This window comes from Notolepis coatsorum, assembly GCF_963971535.1.
Source record: "Notolepis coatsorum genome assembly, chromosome: 6".
Lineage (NCBI taxonomy): Eukaryota > Metazoa > Chordata > Actinopteri > Aulopiformes > Paralepididae > Notolepis > Notolepis coatsorum.
In genome coordinates this window covers 153,112,259-153,129,566 of record NC_140170.1, presented here as the reverse complement: position 1 = coordinate 153,129,566, position 17,308 = coordinate 153,112,259, and the positions used below count along the sequence as shown (strand labels likewise).

Sequence of the window (17,308 nt, the reverse complement as noted above, 5' to 3'; positions counted from 1 at the left end):
AAGTGTAAACAGTGGACGTTACCGCCGGAGACTACAAGTCAGCCAAGTGCAGATGGATGGCTCGTCATATGAAGAAAAAAAATCCCATATGACACCATATACTCATTGAGAGACTTGTGAGGACGGAGCATAATGCAAGCCAGAAGGCTAATAAACCGACCCGCAGACAGCCGCGGCGGCGTCAGAACTTTATCTGAAACGTTCTCAGTCAATTTATGTATAGGAATTTGTGTGTTTGGCCTTGGTTATGTGTTATTTGAACAATAGCGTGCGTCTGTTAATTTTAGACTTTGACTGTTTTAAGCATTTCAGTCGCTGACAGTGGACTTTATTATGCTGCCTATTCATGCGATCCATGCCTCGGGGCTGTGAGATTTGGCCCTGAAGTTATACCGCTTCCATTCGGTAATAAGCCACAGCGCCAAGGCCTTCATTCGAACTCAACCCAAGTCATCGAAGGGGACGGGTTTTCTCTACCTCGACCGGTCGGCCAGTGAGACTCTGATTCAGATCCCTTTTCTTTCCTCAATCGATAGCCGACTCAGCCCCTCCTCTTCAGAACTGTGTGCTTCCACGATGACCAGTTCTCTATAGGCTCCGTCGTCCTTACCACCACCACCCCTCTCAATCGGGAATTGGAAGATGCTTGCCGGAAATCTTTCAGCTGCAGCGTGAATGTTCCACGGGACGGCCGTCTCTGTCTCTGTGCAGAGGACAGGCGGCGCGGGGACTGTGGCGCTGCCTCGAGTGGTGCTGAAACGGACAGCGACACTACGTGATTGAAACAAGGATATATTGATGCTGCTGCTTCGAGAACCTGCTGGAGTTCCCAGGAGCCCCTTGTTCTGTTAAATGCCATCAATCCGTATGCATTTGTAAATCGGCTCTTCCGGATCGAATGGATCTTACCGAGATGTGGTTGGTTTAGCCTAAACTTATGCCGATTATCCGGATAGCCTACTATGATTCACTCTCACATGAAGAAAAGCCCACGCGAGTATAGTCTTGATTTTTAGAGTCCAATGTCTTCGCATCTCAAGTTTTCTTCAAGAATGCAGTAACCGTGTGGATTACTTGATAGGCCTTTGCCTTTTTTTGCAGAAAAACAATGGCAGTGTATTTAGCCGTATGAGAGCCTATTCATGTGTAGGTGAAAACAATTAGGCCTACATCAGTTTGCTTACAGTTGCTTCTATGACATTAGTTTTCGAGCCGATTTCGCTCTCCGGTTGTGAGCAGCTCTGTCTTCGGGACTAGCCTATAGGCTACCCCAGTGTCATGCCCACACGCGCGGGACTATAATATAGGCTATGCTATTGCATCGTTGTTTGAATCACCTTGAACGTAGATCAATTGATGTAGCGTTTGTGGAAGGAGACTTAGAGGTTGTACCCGGCTTGGGTTACTTGAAACGCGGTCTTAATTTCCAGCTGTGATTGTCTATGCGGCCTTGCTGAGCGGCTACAGAGCGTCGGACCTTACTATGGATTTTTATTCTGTCTCACATTCTGGTTCTGTAGACACTCAGTGCTCGATCCTTCTGCTGGAGCCGAGGCCTGTACTGCCTGTGCTGTAACTATGTACAACGAGGCTTGATATCATCAATGGAGCAGCCATAGACATTTGTAGGGGGCTGTGTTCCGCACCCTATACTTATGGCTGGACAATAAGCAAAAACTATTAGTGTATAACTTGTTGCACTGAGTTATCTTGTCTTGTTTTTCCCAGATATTATTCACCTTCAATTTCCCTATATCATAATAAGATAATTCATGTGCAAAAACGAAAGTTGAGAAACCATGTCTGTTATTTCTCCAGTTAGAACATGTGTACAAAGGGATCTTATTATGATGTTATGTAAGGCGCTTGAGAGATAGAGAGAGAGAGAGAGAGAGAGAGAGAGAGAGAGAGAGAGAGACTCATAAGGATAGAACCTTAAGTCAGATAACACAAGCTCTCCAGAAGCAGTGCGGTACACCTGGCAGAGTGGAGAATGCGAAGAGCCCATCAGCGTGAGAAGTGACAGACTGAGAGATAGCGTGATATGACCACTGTCTCTGCTGCCAGGGTCAACAAGGTCACAATAGAGGGCCAACCAGTCTGTGTGTGTGTGTGTGTGTGTGTGTGTGTGTGTGTGTGTGTGTGTGTGTGTGTGTGTGTGTGTGTGTGTGTGTGTGTGTGTCAAGACCACCCAGGTTGGGACCAAGACCTGAGTCAAGATCTAGCTTAAATTCAAGAGCTCAATACCCTTTATCAAGAGCTCAAGACCTTTAATCAAGAGCTCAAGACCCTTTATCAAGAGCTCAAGACCCTTAATCAAGAGCTCAAGACCCTTTATCAAGAGCTCAAGACCCTTTATCAAGAGCTCAAGACCCTTATCAAGAGCTCAAGACCCTTTATCAAGAGCTCAAGACCCTTTATCAAGAGCTCAATACCCTTATCAAGAGCTCAAGACCCTTAATCAAGAGCTCAAGCTCAATACCCTTTATCAAGAGCTCAAGACCCTTAATCAAGAGCTCAAGACCCTTTATCAAGAGCTCAAGCCCCTTAATCAAGAGCTCAAGCTCAAGACCCTTATCAAGAGCTCAAGACCCTTAATCAAGAGCTCAAGACCCTTTATCAAGAGCTCAATACCCTTATCAAGAGCTCAAGGCCCTTTATCAAGAGCTCAAGGCCCTTTATCAAGAGCTCAAGGCCCTTTATCAAGAGCTCAAGGCCCTTTATCAAGAGCTCAATACCCTTTATCAATAGCTCAATACCCTTTATCAAGAGCTCAAGACCCTTTATCAAGAGCTCAAGACCCTTTATCAAGAGCTCAAGACCCTTTATAAAGAGCTCAAGACCCTTTATCTTTATCAAGAGCTCAAGACCCTTTATCAAGAGCTCAAGACCCTTTATCAAGAGCTCAAGACCCTTATCAAGAGCTCAAGACCCTTAATCAAGAGCTCAAGACCCTTTATCAAGAGCTCAAGACCCTTTATCAAGAGCTCAAGACCCTTTATAAAGAGCTCAAGACCCTTTATCAAGAGCTCAAGACCCTTTATCAAGAGCTCAAGACCCTTTATCAAGAGCTCAAGACCCTTAATCAAGAGCTCAATACCCATTATCAAGAGCTCAAGACCCTTTATCAAGAGCTCAATACCCTTTATCAAGAGCTCAAGACCCTTTATCAAGAGCTCAATACCCTTATCAAGAGCTCAATAATGTCAAGATTGCAGCCAGAAATGGTTTCGTCATCTAAAAGGCTTGGATGGTTTTTATGTGAGCTTCATTGTATAGGTCGAGCTTGAGAGATGAGAGCGAGAAAAAGTGAATGATTAGCTTGGGCTTCCAGAGTTTCAAACTTAACAATGTGTTTATTTCATTTTTCTTTTTATCAGGTCTGTGTAGCCTAATTGGTACACGCCGCATGGCGTTATATAAAATGTTAGATGCTTTTAAAAGTTCACACACATTTGACTCCAGGTGCTCAGAGCAGGTGGTACGAGCCGTGGAAGGAAGGTACTCCAGCACACTGGTGTTATCACCTCTTGACTTCACTAATGTTTTGGTCAGCAGACCTTCTTCACAAGATCTTACAGTGATTTATGGTATATTTACACATAAAAGGTGAAGAACCAAGAATACCAGTGTGCTCGAGTATTCCTTTGGCGGTTAAACTACAGTAGTATATACATTGTTGACCTTTCATTGCAAGTACTGTAATTGGGCATACTCAGGAAAACACTTTAAAACCAAGCAGGTGACACTCTTGCATGGTGACATTGATCAGTGGTCTTTGGAAAGCTGCATAATGCACTCGCTTTGTTTATTTCTCACACTTATTACCCCCCCCCCCCCCTCTCCATTCCCGTTCTCACCCTCCATATCTCCTCTCTCTCTCTCTCTCTCTCTCTCTCTCTCTCTCTCTCTCTCTCTCTCTCTCTCTCTCTCTCTCTCTCTCTCTCTCTCTCTCTCTCTCTCTCTCTCTCTCTCTCTCTCTCTCTCTCTCTCTCTCTCTCTCTCTCTCTTTCCCTCAGAGTGGGACATCCGGGATGGAAAACAAATAGAGAGGGGAAAATAGCTGCAGGATGAAAACATGGCCGCGCCCCATATTCCAACCCCAGGACCGCACAGCTTTAAGAAGTTCACCAAGGATTCGCTGGCCAACCTCGACCAGTGCATCAAAGCGGAGAAGAACAAGAAGCCGCCCAAGCCCCGATCGGACAGTAGTCACCGCGAGGTCGACGACCAGGATGAGGTCAAGCCCAACAGCGACCTGGAGGCCGGCAAGGGTGTGCCCTTTATCTACGGAGACGTTCCTAAAGGAATGTTTACGACACCGTTGGAGGAGTTGGATCCCTACTACCTGGCGACAATGCAGAAAGTGAGTCGTCGCATGCGGAGTGCCAAACGGCGTCGTTCTTTTAGGCCTTTCCCTTTTTTAAACGGCCCTTAATATTAAACAAGTTGACCGCAGTTTTGCACCAATTTAGACCAAACGTTAAAGTCCCCACCCTTCCTGCCTCTTCCAACACATGATGTTACGTTGATATATTGCTCTAATACATGTCTACCTGCCTAGCTTTGCAGCCAGATACACTTTTGCAGAGAAGCGGGGAATGGCTTGAAAGCCTTTAAGAGGGAAGGGCTTGAAATCTTTTAAAGAAGTGTGTGTTCAGCTAAAACCTCTGAGAATCCGCTACGAACACATAATAATACGACACAATAATTGTTACAGTTCTGTTGTGCTCAGTGTTAGAGTAGGCTAATTCATTGGTGTGGGCTGTTTTCCGCGTTGTGCGGCTAGCCGTCTAACGTGTAAACGAACAATCTATCACAGGCAGGTAACACCTAAGTAATTAATTTTGATAACAGCGTCAGACAGGAGGGAGGACCAGGTTCATCCAGACAAAATGGAGGTTAGTATTGTCACTATGGATACAGGAACAATGTAACAGCAAAGATGACCTTGAGGGATGATACTACCCCCTAATAGTGTTATTGACTGCCACATGGGATTAGAGCCAATCTATGCATTACAAGGGCTCATATAAGAGTTCATTTTAGGGGTATGACTGGTCTAGTACACTTATGCAGCCGCAGCAGAGTCATGGTAGCAGGAAGTGGCTGGGTGGTTCTATAACACTGCAGGGGAGCTCTGGAATGCAGTCATCCGTTGGAGGTAATTCTCATATAGTTTTCTGCAGTGTGTTGATTGATGTTTATTTTGTTGGTGCACTCACTGTAAATAAAGGAGTGGGACGATACTGGGAAGAGAGCCGTAGAGCTGGGCCTTTGAAAATGTGCCATCAGTGATCTTGTGATTGAATTCCCATGTGATCGTTTAGGACTCTGTTATCAAGGCAGACTGTCCATGTGGGCAGCAGGTGCAGTAGTGTCACGTGTGTGACTGTCTGAGGTTGTGCCTGTCTGTGTGCACATGTGTATGTGTTTGTTTGTTTGTGTGCGTGTGCGTGTGTGTGTGTGTGTGTGTGTTTTGGTATACGGTATGTATGTTAACATGATGGCATGGAGCTTTGAATGTATTCTTTCCTACTGGTTTCTACAATGTGGGCAAGATAGTTGCTTGTTGCCTTTAGGCCTTTAATGCAAAAGTTGAAAAGAGGTTGTTGTTTTCCTGGAGCCGGAGAAGCGATGAGACATAGGAGGCAGAAGAAAGGAAGATAGGATAGAAATGGGGAGAAGAGAAATAAGAGGAGTAGAAAAGAGAATAAATGAGAGAGGAGAAGAGAAGAGGGGAGAGGAGAAGACAAGACAAGACAAGAGAGGGGGAGAGAAGAGAGGAGGAAGAGAAGATAATACAAGAGAGGAGAAGAGAGGAGAAGAGAAGAGGAGAGGAAAGAGGAGAGAAGAGAAGAAAGGAGAAGAGAGGAGAAGAGAGGAGAAGAGAAGATAAGAGAGGAGGGGGGAGGAGAGGATAAGATAATAGAGGAGAAGAGGAGAGAAGAGGAGAGAAGAGAAGAAAAATTAGAAGAGAGGAGAAGAGAAGAGAGGAGAAGAGAGGAGAAGAGAAGAGGAGATGAGAGAAGAAGAGAAGAAAATAGAGGAGAGGAGAAGACAGGAGAGGAGAGGAGAAGTGAGGAGAGGAGAAGAGGAGAGGAGATAGGAGGGGAGAGAGGAGAGGAGAAGAGAAGAAATAGAGGAGAAGAGATGAGAAAACATGAGAAGAGAGGAGATGAGAGGAGAGGAGAATGGAAGAAATGTCAGGAGAAGAGAAGAGAGGAGTGGAGAGAAGAGGAGAGACGAGGAGAGGAGATGAGAGGAGAATGAAATAAATGACAGGAGAGGAGAGGATAATGGAAGAAATGACAGGGGAGGAGAGGGCAGGCGAGGAGAGGAGAGGAGAGGGTGGCTGTGTAGAGGTGAGGAGCATGCCGTCTCCTGCATGGCGGCAGTGCAAAGTCTGTAAGAGAATCCGGGTGCTTTAGAGACGGAGGGACCAACTCAGCAGGATTGGCCCAGAATGCAGCCAGCAGCACACTCTCCCAGGGCCAGTGGGGCTATCGAGTGCATGTGCCTCTTGTGATCTATTGATCCACAGGCCTACTGTAGCTCCATGTTAGCCACAAGAAGATCTTTGTTTCTCCCTTACTCCCCTCATCCGTACCTTCTTTATCCCTCGTATTATACAAGCCTTTCCTCCCTCCTTTCTGGTCATGGAAGTAGATGTACAATAGTTTGTTAAGGCTTCCCCCCGCACACACATCCATATGTAGTGTCTGTCTGAGTGACATGTGTGTGTGTGTGTGTGTGTGTGCGCGTGTGCGTGTGTGTGCGTGCGTGCGTGTGTGTGTGTGTGTGTGTGTGTGTGTGTGTGTGTGTGTCTGCAAGTATGTGGAGTGTGTACACAATGGAGAAAGGGGCTAAGTGGCAAAAAAAAATTACCCAACACTCCAAGCCACACAGCAAAATAATGTCCAAGTACAGTGTTTTTCCTTTTTTTTTTTAAAGATGGTTTGTGCATTTATTTACTACTAAGCAGTTTTCATTCTGTTTGCATACAAGCTTCACTTGAATGGTCTGCAAAATATCAAAAAACATTTTGGGGCACGTTTCCTAAAAGAGGGGGTTGGAGACACCAACACCAATATCCACTGTAGCAGCTACAGGAGACGTGTCCAAAGTTCACATTTCTCATCTTCCTCCGTCGCAGTCGTCCAAACAGGGACGTGGGGCACGCCACCCTTTTGACACGGACGAGAGAAAAGAACACAGGAGCCTGGGCCCTATTCCCCGTACCTGGTTCAACTAAGTCGATCAAGAGTCCCATTATCCAGATTCAATTAACCCGATGTTTGAAGCCGGGATTTTCCTGTTCCTCGAAGGTGGATTCAGTCTCGTTAACTCGAACCAGACTTGAGACCCAGGATAAGTGCGCGCGGCCGCTTCAGTTGAAAAGCCAGCAAGTATCGATAGCAGAAATCCTGATTTTCTAACGGCATTGATTGATTAATTGATTTAAAACTTTATTAACAGATTGCAGTACGGCTCAATAGCCTCGCCGACAAGTTAAATGCATAATCTATATGCTAATTTTAAGTCCCTCATTACCCCAATCAATCAGATTATATTTCTTTAAACTTGCCTGCTGGTAGTAGGTTTATGGAATGGATAATCAAATGAGATCTTGCTAGCGAAAATAATTAGTTCAACTGTTTCAGAATAAGGATACGGCTCTCTTACCCATTGATTGATGTATGGTGGATGTTTTATTTATCTGCACTGTGGTGCAGCGTTTCCGTTAGCCGGTAATTACCGGTATTTGACCGGCAAAATATGTTGAAGTCCGAATATTTAAATCTCTCCGGTCTTAATGTCCGGTGAAAATAATTCCTCTAAGCACAATTTTATTATTTGAATTGTATTAAAATCGGCTAAAATTAAATAGCCTATGCGATGAACGAAACAATAATTCCATTTTCAGTTTCATTGTTGCTTCACTCCGATAGGATGGCGCCGCTCAGATGTGAAACTTAATTTTTTTTTTTTGAGCCTGCACGCTCTGGCCACCATAACGACAAACAGGTATACGAGGAAGAGAGAGAGATGGCGAAACAAGCTAAGCTTAGTAAATATTTCACGAAACCAAGCACAAGCAGGTCTAATAATGACAACGAAGATGAATCTTCTGAACTTGAAGTCACAGAGACCGCTGACGCTGATGCCGTGGTGGCTCCTCGCTGTTCCCCCCCCCCGCTGTTCTCGCATGCAGGTACAAAACGGATAGGCACAACGAGAGACGGGGTGAGTGAGTGTTGACATTTTTTAATCATAATATGCAACTGTTGGTTGACTGCCGTGTCACATAGTAATGCATATTATTGATTATAACTAAATGTAGGCTATAACCTATAATGAAATTAACAAATGCGTTACGCGCACGTGGCTCGTCCTCTCTGCATGTTGCGACGAGCTAGCAAACGAGGCAATGTGATGATCAACTACAGTTTGCTGTGTGTGAAGTTGAACATTATGATATGTGTGACGTGTCTGATACAACGAGGTGAAGCGATGTCGACTCGAGATTCATTTGGGGGTGGGTGCGACAGCTGCTGCCGTGCAAGCCTGCGGGGCGGGAGCTTGATGCTGGTAGCGTATTGCACTAACTTGAGAGGCGAGAGATAGTAATTTGATTCTGCAAATCAATTTCTCATTCTTCGCTTGATGTAATTAATACACATATCCAATTATAACGGAATTCGTTAGCTCATAAAAATGTGATTATAATAGACTGCTGTTTAAAACTCTGACCGGAATTTCTTGAATATGTCCGGTGATAGAAATATTGCAGGACACCCAGACCGGCACGAATATGTTCTAACGGAAACGCTGCTGTGGTGTGACGGTTTGTCCTTTTGACTTTCACGCAGACGACCCGCGTTCGAATCCCACTTCTTCTAGTCTTTTTCTTCTTTTTGCAATGTAGGAATAATTCAATTTGGTGCACGTTGAGAGCTATATAAAGAATGACATCCTCAATGCATGTAGATTTATAATATTTTAACTTAAAACTAGGCTACTTTTGTGTATAATCATTAATATTATATTCCAAAAAAATTATATTGGAAACACGGGGTCTCGAACTCGGGTCGCCCGCTTGCCAGGAGCGAACACTGGCCGTTGCACCACTGTGCCAGACGGGATATATCCATTGTGCATCCATCAATGCACAAGAGACCCGTGTTTCGAATATTTTTCTTTTGAATGAAGTTTTATCTCTTTATTCTCAAATGCATTAATGTGACGTCAACGGCTCATTCAATTTCTCAAATCCGTCAAACAGCGCATCTCATCAGACATTTTAATCCCAGTTACAATATCACAATAACGTGTGAGTGATGATACAATTCAACAATCCTCAGAGTCCTCGTAATTCATAATCCACAAAAACCACAATCCACGCATAGACACTTCAATTTTATGCTTGAATGAAACACAATCCGGGCGCTCCGTTAAGCAAATCTACAGCGGAGAATATATGAAACTAATCAGAGCCAAACGGCCGATAGGTTTCATTCATTAAAAATATCCCGCGGGATTCACATTTGCAATGCGCCGTTATTAAAATAACCACATGCAGCGTGTATCGCACTCCGAGCGCCGTATATGACGTGCATTATTTTATTTAGGACAAAGTAAATCTATAGGCTGAATATGATTTATTATCAGCATTTAGTTCTATTATTATACATTTCAAAAGGCCCCTCTAGGAAAACGAAGCACAGAAACATAATTCAGAATGGTATAATGCAGATCTAGACTGTGAGAATCATTTCAGGAAGCGAGCTGGCATTTCTTTGCGGGGGCGTGGCTATGGTTCATCCAGCTAACTGAATTTAACCCTGCTCTCGACCAGGCTCAAACTTTTTGATCTGTTGTCATGGTGATTTAGACAATCGAGCGTCGGGGAACAGAAAGGTCCGGCTTAAGTCAGCCTATGCTGGAAATTATCCGGCTAACTCAGTTAGCCAGGTACGGGGAACGGGGCCCTGGAGTGACTTCCCTGTTAAACTACAAAACAGTGAATTGCAAGCTTCCAATGTGTCCAATGTAATAATAATAATAATAATAATAATAATAATAATAATAATAATAATAATAATAATAATAATAATAATAATAATAATAATAATAATAATAAACTTTATTTGTATAGCACCTTTCATACAAAAATTGCAGCTCAAAGTGCTTCACAGCAGAAAAAAGACATCCCAATAGGTCACCTTGTTTATGGTTTGATTCCGTTTTTAAAAATAGACAATAATAAAAAGAGTAAGATAGAATAGACAGAGTAAAATAGTGCAATAACGTATTAGAATAGAATAGACATAAAATGAACACAAGTGCAGACATAAAATCAATAAAAAAAGAAAGAAAAAAGAGAATAGACAGAGTAAAATAGGCAATAGTGCAGTGCAATAAAATAGTAGAATAGAATAGACCAGGGGTAGGCAACCCGAGGCACGCGTGCCTGCATAGGCACGCGGGGGCATTTTCATAGGCACAGGGGGCAGCATAAAAAAAAAAAAAAAAAAAAGAATTATAATTTTCTTTTTGTTGTTGAAATATTATGGTGAAATATTTTGCACTGTTGTCGCATTTATCTTGTTGAAATCCTCCCACAGGTTCTTTTTATTACCACATATTTATTGTTTATTATTTCAATTTAGCTGGAAATACATTGCTACATCATTCAGTAACATTTGCAGAGCCTTATAACAAAAACATTATTACGGTCACCATTGTGACCAGTGGGATTAATCAACAAATTTTATTATTTATTTTTCATTGAACATTGCACATGTTAAAAGCCATTTTCTTTTCTCAAAATGTGAGTATTACCAAGTCAACTTGTGTTCTTAAAACAATGACAATAAACATAGTTTTATTAGGTTGAAATAATGTGGTTGTGTACTTATTTTTCTGTTAACTTATTATGGATTGAAAACTGAAAACCTTAATGCGCAGTAACTGAACTCAATATTTTTAAGTTCTGGTAACTTATTATTATAATTTTTTTTACAGTGTAGTCTTGCGATCAATCAAAACTTATTTACACGATATACCTCACATTCACCCTCCATTCACATCCTGGTGTTCTCCTGGTGTTCTCCATTAGGCCTGTAGGTGGAGCTATGACAGCACACGTACAGTACACACACCGATGGTGTGTGATGTGTCCAAAAATGAATGGGCAAATGTGAGTGAAATGGTCGCAATGTATGCAGCTGTTTGTCTGCATTGCATCCCCCCCCTCAACTCAGATTTAGGGTTGATACAACCATCATAATAATATTGTTAATAATAACAATAACAATAATATTGTAATAATGTAAAAATTATCATTAAAAATACCTGATTATGAGAAAAAACATTTACGATGCATGGAATATTGTTGAGGCACACTAGTTACAACTATATTTCAAACAGGCACTCCATGTCAAAAAGGTTGCTGACCCCTGGAATAGATGCAATTATGCAACAGTGCAGTGCAATAAAAAGTAAACACAAAATCTTTATGTTAAAGGGGCACACCAACATTATGCTAAATACACGTACCGTCATCTGGAATTCTGGACTAAATCATATCCGACCAAAAAAAAGCCTTAGTTGGGATTCCCCAAGCCAAAATCTAATCAAATGAGGGTCCGCTGTCTAATGCGTATCAATTTCGGGGTCCTTGACACTAAAACGGTTGAGAAGAACCACAAGGAACATGCCAACATTATGGGAAATGCACTTAGCATCTTCTCCAGAGTCAGACAAGAAGATGGATAACCATTACAAGGTGTCCCTCCTCACTCACCAGTGCGTACACGGTGGTGCCCCTGCCTATCTCAAGGAACTCCTCACCCCCCAGTCCTCCTCACGTTCCCTCCGCTCCGGCACAGCCTACCTCCTCAAAGCCCCCAGGACTAAGCTGCACATCATGGGCGATCGCGCCTTCTGCTCTGCCGCACCCAGACTTTGGAACGCTCTCCCCATCCACCCGAGAGCACCACAATCCGTTGAGGTTTTTAAAAGGGGCCTAAAAACATTTCTTTTTAACAAGGCTTTTGCCTGAATTTTCTTTTACTTTTATTTTTACTTCTATTCATTTTACTATTATTTTTATTTTATTTTACTCCATTTCACTGGTTGTTAGTCTTTTTAATAGTTTTTATTCATTTTAAATTGTTTTATTCATTTAACTTTTGTCTATATCTCCTGTAGCACTCTGAGATTCTCACGAATGTAGAGTGCGGTACAAATTGAATCAATTATTATTATTAGGGAGGCACAGACATTTCGGCACCGAAAGTTTTCGGCAGAAAATGGCAAAAAATTGCCTTTCGGCTTTTGGCCGAAAGAGTTTTTTCACCGAAAATATATCACCGAAACAGAAACAACCTAACAACCTTGCGTGTTGTTGTGATGATGTCGCGCTGTCGGGAGTCGCGCTGTTTCTATGTAAACTCTGCGCGCAACGCGTCTAATAAATGCGTCTTTAACATGCTTTATATCCTTATTTACTATATGCCGCGGTTAATCACTGAGTGATCTAATATGCATATTATTCAGAGCGAGAGGGGGGGGATTGTGTTTCTCACATTGACGCTGTCTGTCTGTCGCGCGTCTACTGTGCCGAGTCAAGCGAGCACATTCAGCTGGGGACTAGAAAGGTGCGCTCAGTAGAGCACAGATGTCCGCTGCGCAGCCAGAGAAAAGATGGAATTAATGTACTGTATGCATTCAGAAGTGCTGAATAAATGTTTTATGGACCCATAATAGTGATTATTTATTATTTAAGTTAAGTTTTGCCATAATCATATATTTTTCCATAATCATAATGTTCCACAACATTGGTAAAAAAAAATTCTATTCTATGAATCATTTTCGGCCTTTCGGCTTTCGGTTTTCGGCCAACTGTTTTCTATTTTCGGTATCGGTTTCGGCCAAGAATTTCCCATTCGGTGCATCCCTAATTATTATTATTATTATTTCCTCTCTGTGCGTTCAGTAGAAAGCTATCTGGCTGGAAGCTAGCCTAGCCACAAATGAATGGAATCAGATATAGAATAGAATAGACTTTTAATTGTCATTGCACAGTATACAACGAAATTTCAGGGGAGCTCCCACAGACCATAGTACATAATACATACATGAACACATAACACATAACACTGTACATAACAGAATATTTTAAATAATAAAGTGCATAATGGGTGGTAATCAAAGATTATCAACTGCAGTGGTAAGTGCATGGTGCACGTGAGGGGACAGTCAATGAGTGTTTAACAGTCTAACTGCTTGGGGGAAAAAGCTGTTCTTAAATCGTGTACTCTTAGCATGTATTGACCTGTATCTCCTCCCTGAGGGAAGGAGCTGAAAGAGGTGATGTGCTGGGTGCGACTGGTCCTTGATGATACATTTGGAGCGGTGGAGGCAGCGGGAGGTGAAGACGGAGGTGATGTTTGGTAGAGGAGTCCCGACGATCCTGCCTGCCGCCTTCACCACCCTCTGTAGAGCCTCTTGCTCTGCCTTTGTGCAGCTGGAGAACCACACAGACACACCGTAGGTCAGCACACTCTCAACCGCACAATGGTAAAAGTTGACAAGGAGATTTCGTGGCAGGCCAGCCTGCTTCAGCTTCCTTAGGTAGTATAGGCGTTGCTGAGCTTTTCCGATCACTGAGGCGGTGTTGGTGCTCCAAGACAGGGTCTCACTCACACTGAGACCCAGGAACTTGAACTCAGTGACCCTCTCCACTACTTCGTTGTTGATGAGCAGAGGGGAGTGGTCAGGCCTTGATCTTCTAAAATCCACTATAATCTCTCTTGTTTTCTTTATATTGAGCGCCAGGTTGTTATTATCACACCAGACTATAAGGTCCTCCACCTCCCTCCTGTAGGCAGACTCATTGTTGTTTGTTATGAGACCCACAACTGTGGTATCGTCTGCGAACTTGATGATGTAATTGGAGGGGTAGAAAGCTATCCGGCTGCAAGCTAGCCAAGCTTAGTACAAAATACAAATTAATGGAAGTGGATACGGACCACTAGCCTAGCTTAAAACTCAGAGGAGGGTGTTTTTTGGCCAACAGCTAGGCTAGCTGGTCCGTATCCACTTCCATTAATTTGTATTTTGTACTAAGCTTGGCTAGCTTGCAGCCGGATAGCTTTCTACTGAACACACAGAGAGGAAATTGGTATCTATCTTCTTGTCTGACTCTGCAGAAGAAGGTAAGTGAACTTAGTGAAGGTATGTGTTTTCCATAATTTTAGCGTCTTCCTTTGATAAGAATGTGGTATAGGTTGAATGTAAGCTACAATTCCTTAGAAGTCTTCCCTTCATATACGTATGCCATGCACTCGCCAAAACATGCTGCAAATACAGCACATCCTTAGATGAGGAAAAATAGTCAATACATAATGAACTTCGAACTATGATGCCTGTATATAGACACATGATAAATGGAAGATAATCCATCCAGGAAAGGAACTTCACAACAATCTGAAATAAAGGTTAGGTTTCCCACCTTTGAAGTAAGCAGCAGGTTTTTTTTTGTTGCCTTTTGGGGGTTTTGCCGACTGTAGGAGCCAATTTAGGAATTGGTTGATTGATATTTCCTATTCATGTTTTGATATTTCAATTTGATAATAGTTTAATAGTCTATAGTTTAAAAAGATCTTGTTTGTTTAAAAAGAGACAATGAGACAATATGTGATAATTTTGATAAAAAGCGGCATCGCTTTTGACCGTGCGACGAGCGATATTGACGTGTTATGTTCTCTTTTCTTTTATTAAATTGTAAACTATATTCGTGGTCCTGTCATTCGCGTTCAAGACTCCCGTTATTCAACCCTACTCTGGCTTCAAGGGTGTTTGTTTTTCACTACAAGACGTTTGGATATTACACCTACACCGACTGTTCTATAAACCCGAAGGAGATAGATTCATCAAAGTCTTCTGTATTTCAGTGGCCTATTCTGGCCTCTATTATTAACAGCTTGAAAAGATAGCAACAGGAAATGCCAAATATTGTGTAATCCCAATGACTGGTAGAGGCTAGGGGCGGGGCTCCAGAATGAATGCATGCCATAATAAAATGTTTTAATTAAGACATTTCAGAAGGCATTTTATGTTCTCAATTCCACTTCTATGTTTGACCTTTAAAAGCTATCCATCGCTATCTCTTTGAATATTTCACCTCAAGGATGAAGTGAAGACCATGTATTCAAGTCTATGGTGGTCTATGTAGCAATACTGAACAAACTGAACCTTTGTGTGGATGTTGCACTTTATATATTGTATCGTGGGGCTGGTGATTTAATCGATTTTGTCTCAGATTTTGTCTTCCCATGATCATGAAAACAAGATAATCGAGATAAAACGATTATTAGGGATGCCCCGATCGATCGGCCACCGATCGTTATTGGCCGATATTCAGTATAAATATGCGATCGGGGAATTCCGATAATGAGTCATATTCGCCGATCGCGGAAACTGATCAAGTGGATATCTCACTCGCTTGTCTCAGACGCACAGGACCTGCAAACTGCTCCTCCTCCCTAGCCCCGCCCGCACCCGTGTAGAGTTTGTAAACACAGAGGAGGCGGCTCCTCTGCTGAGTCTAGATAGTGCATTCGACCTGAGCTAACGTTAGCTACCTAGCTATCGTTACTGTTTTATTTTCGCCGATCGTCAAAACAGATCTCACTCGCTGAGTTCTGTCTCAGACACCGGGAGCTGCACACAGTGCTGCGCGTCTTCTGCTCCTCCTCCAGCTCCTCCCGCACGCATGTAAACACGGGTCTAGTCTAGTCTAGTGGGACGGGACCTCCATGAGCTAACGTTAGCTACCGCTACAAAATGACCCAGTCAACTATTCACTTTTAGTTTAATACATGATGAGGCATTGTCTAACTGAACGGTATCTAGCCGGCTAGCTACTGATAGCTCCTGATATCAACAAATGCTCCAGCAATAGTCTAGTTATCTAGTACTAGTGTATGTTACCTCTGTTAGCTCACGTTAGCTTAGCTCACTGTTCAAAACGAAATGTCCCATTCAACTAAATAGTTCACTGAGGCGTTGTCTTAACGTTATATTTCCGGCTAGCAGTAGCTACAGACAGCTCCTGATATCAATGTCTTATAAGTATAACACTCATTCGATGCATATTCGAAGCCCGGCTTGCGTCACAGTCATTAACGGGGATAGCTGAGGGAGTAGGTTATATCTGCAGAGCCTAGGGTAAATCTGCAGAGCCGAATGTGATTTGATCAAAGCAGAGTATGTACACACAGACAGTGGAGATAGCGAGCATTTTGACTTGTTGCGTGGTGGCGATGTCTCGCAGATAATACAAGTACAAGTCTAATTATATAATATATATATTTAAAAAAAAAAAAAAAAAAAAAATTATATAAAATAATTTTTAATTTCTTTTTAATCAAAAACGATCGGTATCGGATCGGTATCGGCCGATATGGCTCACGACGATCGGTGATCGGTATCGGTGGCAAAAAACGTGATCGGGGCATCCCTAACGATTATTGTGCTGCATGCCGTGTTGCTCTCATCTTGTCTTGTGTTGTAAATGCAGCACACCCTTCCTTCACAGTGGTGAGCTCCACCCCCCAAGCCCAAACAGTAGTTTCAGCTGATGTTGAGAGAGGGAGGAGGGAATCACGGCGTAAATAATTGTGATTTCAATCAAAATAATCATGATAATGATTTTTGCCATAAACAAGCAGCCCTATTATATTGTGCACTATATTATATGTTGTATATGGTACCATAATATTGGGGTTGTTGTTGTTATTGTTGTTGTTGGTGGTGGTGTTTTTGTTATTATTTATCGATTAGAGACGATTGCTGTATGGCATATAATGAATTTCCAAAAGGACAATAAACTAGTCAATCACTATCAGTCAATCAGTCAATATTGAGGAGTTGGACATTCCTAACATAGAAAGTTAACAAATGGAATGCAATAAGTCAAACTCTTGCAGATATTTCTAATTGGTAGAACTCTAGATCTTGTGATACCTAGATCATAAATAGGATACCATTGGAATGATCAGACAATGGGCATTCCTGGATTTCCTCTGTTATCATTGCATAATGATGTCAGATAAGTTGGCCATTTATGTCTCTCAATTAAATGTTTGACCTCTTGTGACATCCCGATTATAAATTGTGTACACATTATCGACGTATGGCCAGGCGCTCATTTGAACCCATGTTGGGTTATTATGATACGCATGGCTTTGAAGCCTTTGAGCTACAAGACCAGGAATCCAGGGACTCTTGGATTAGT

At 42.4% G+C, this 17,308-nt stretch overlaps 1 protein-coding gene across 3 annotated transcripts in view; it reads left to right on the top strand.

Annotated features, from left to right (window-relative positions):
- Positions 1-4,078: 4,078 nt before the first annotated feature.
- scn8ab (sodium channel, voltage gated, type VIII, alpha subunit b) overlaps positions 4,079-17,308 on the top strand; it is a gene marked incomplete at both ends in the record, with an annotated part of 164,505 nt that continues 151,275 nt past the window's right edge. For all 3 annotated transcript variants that reach the window (XM_084317717.1, XM_084317715.1, XM_084317716.1), the window contains one exon: positions 4,079-4,366. In XM_084317717.1, coding sequence (XP_084173843.1) covers positions 4,079-4,366 — 288 coding nt within the window. The remainder of the gene's footprint in view (positions 4,367-17,308) is intronic.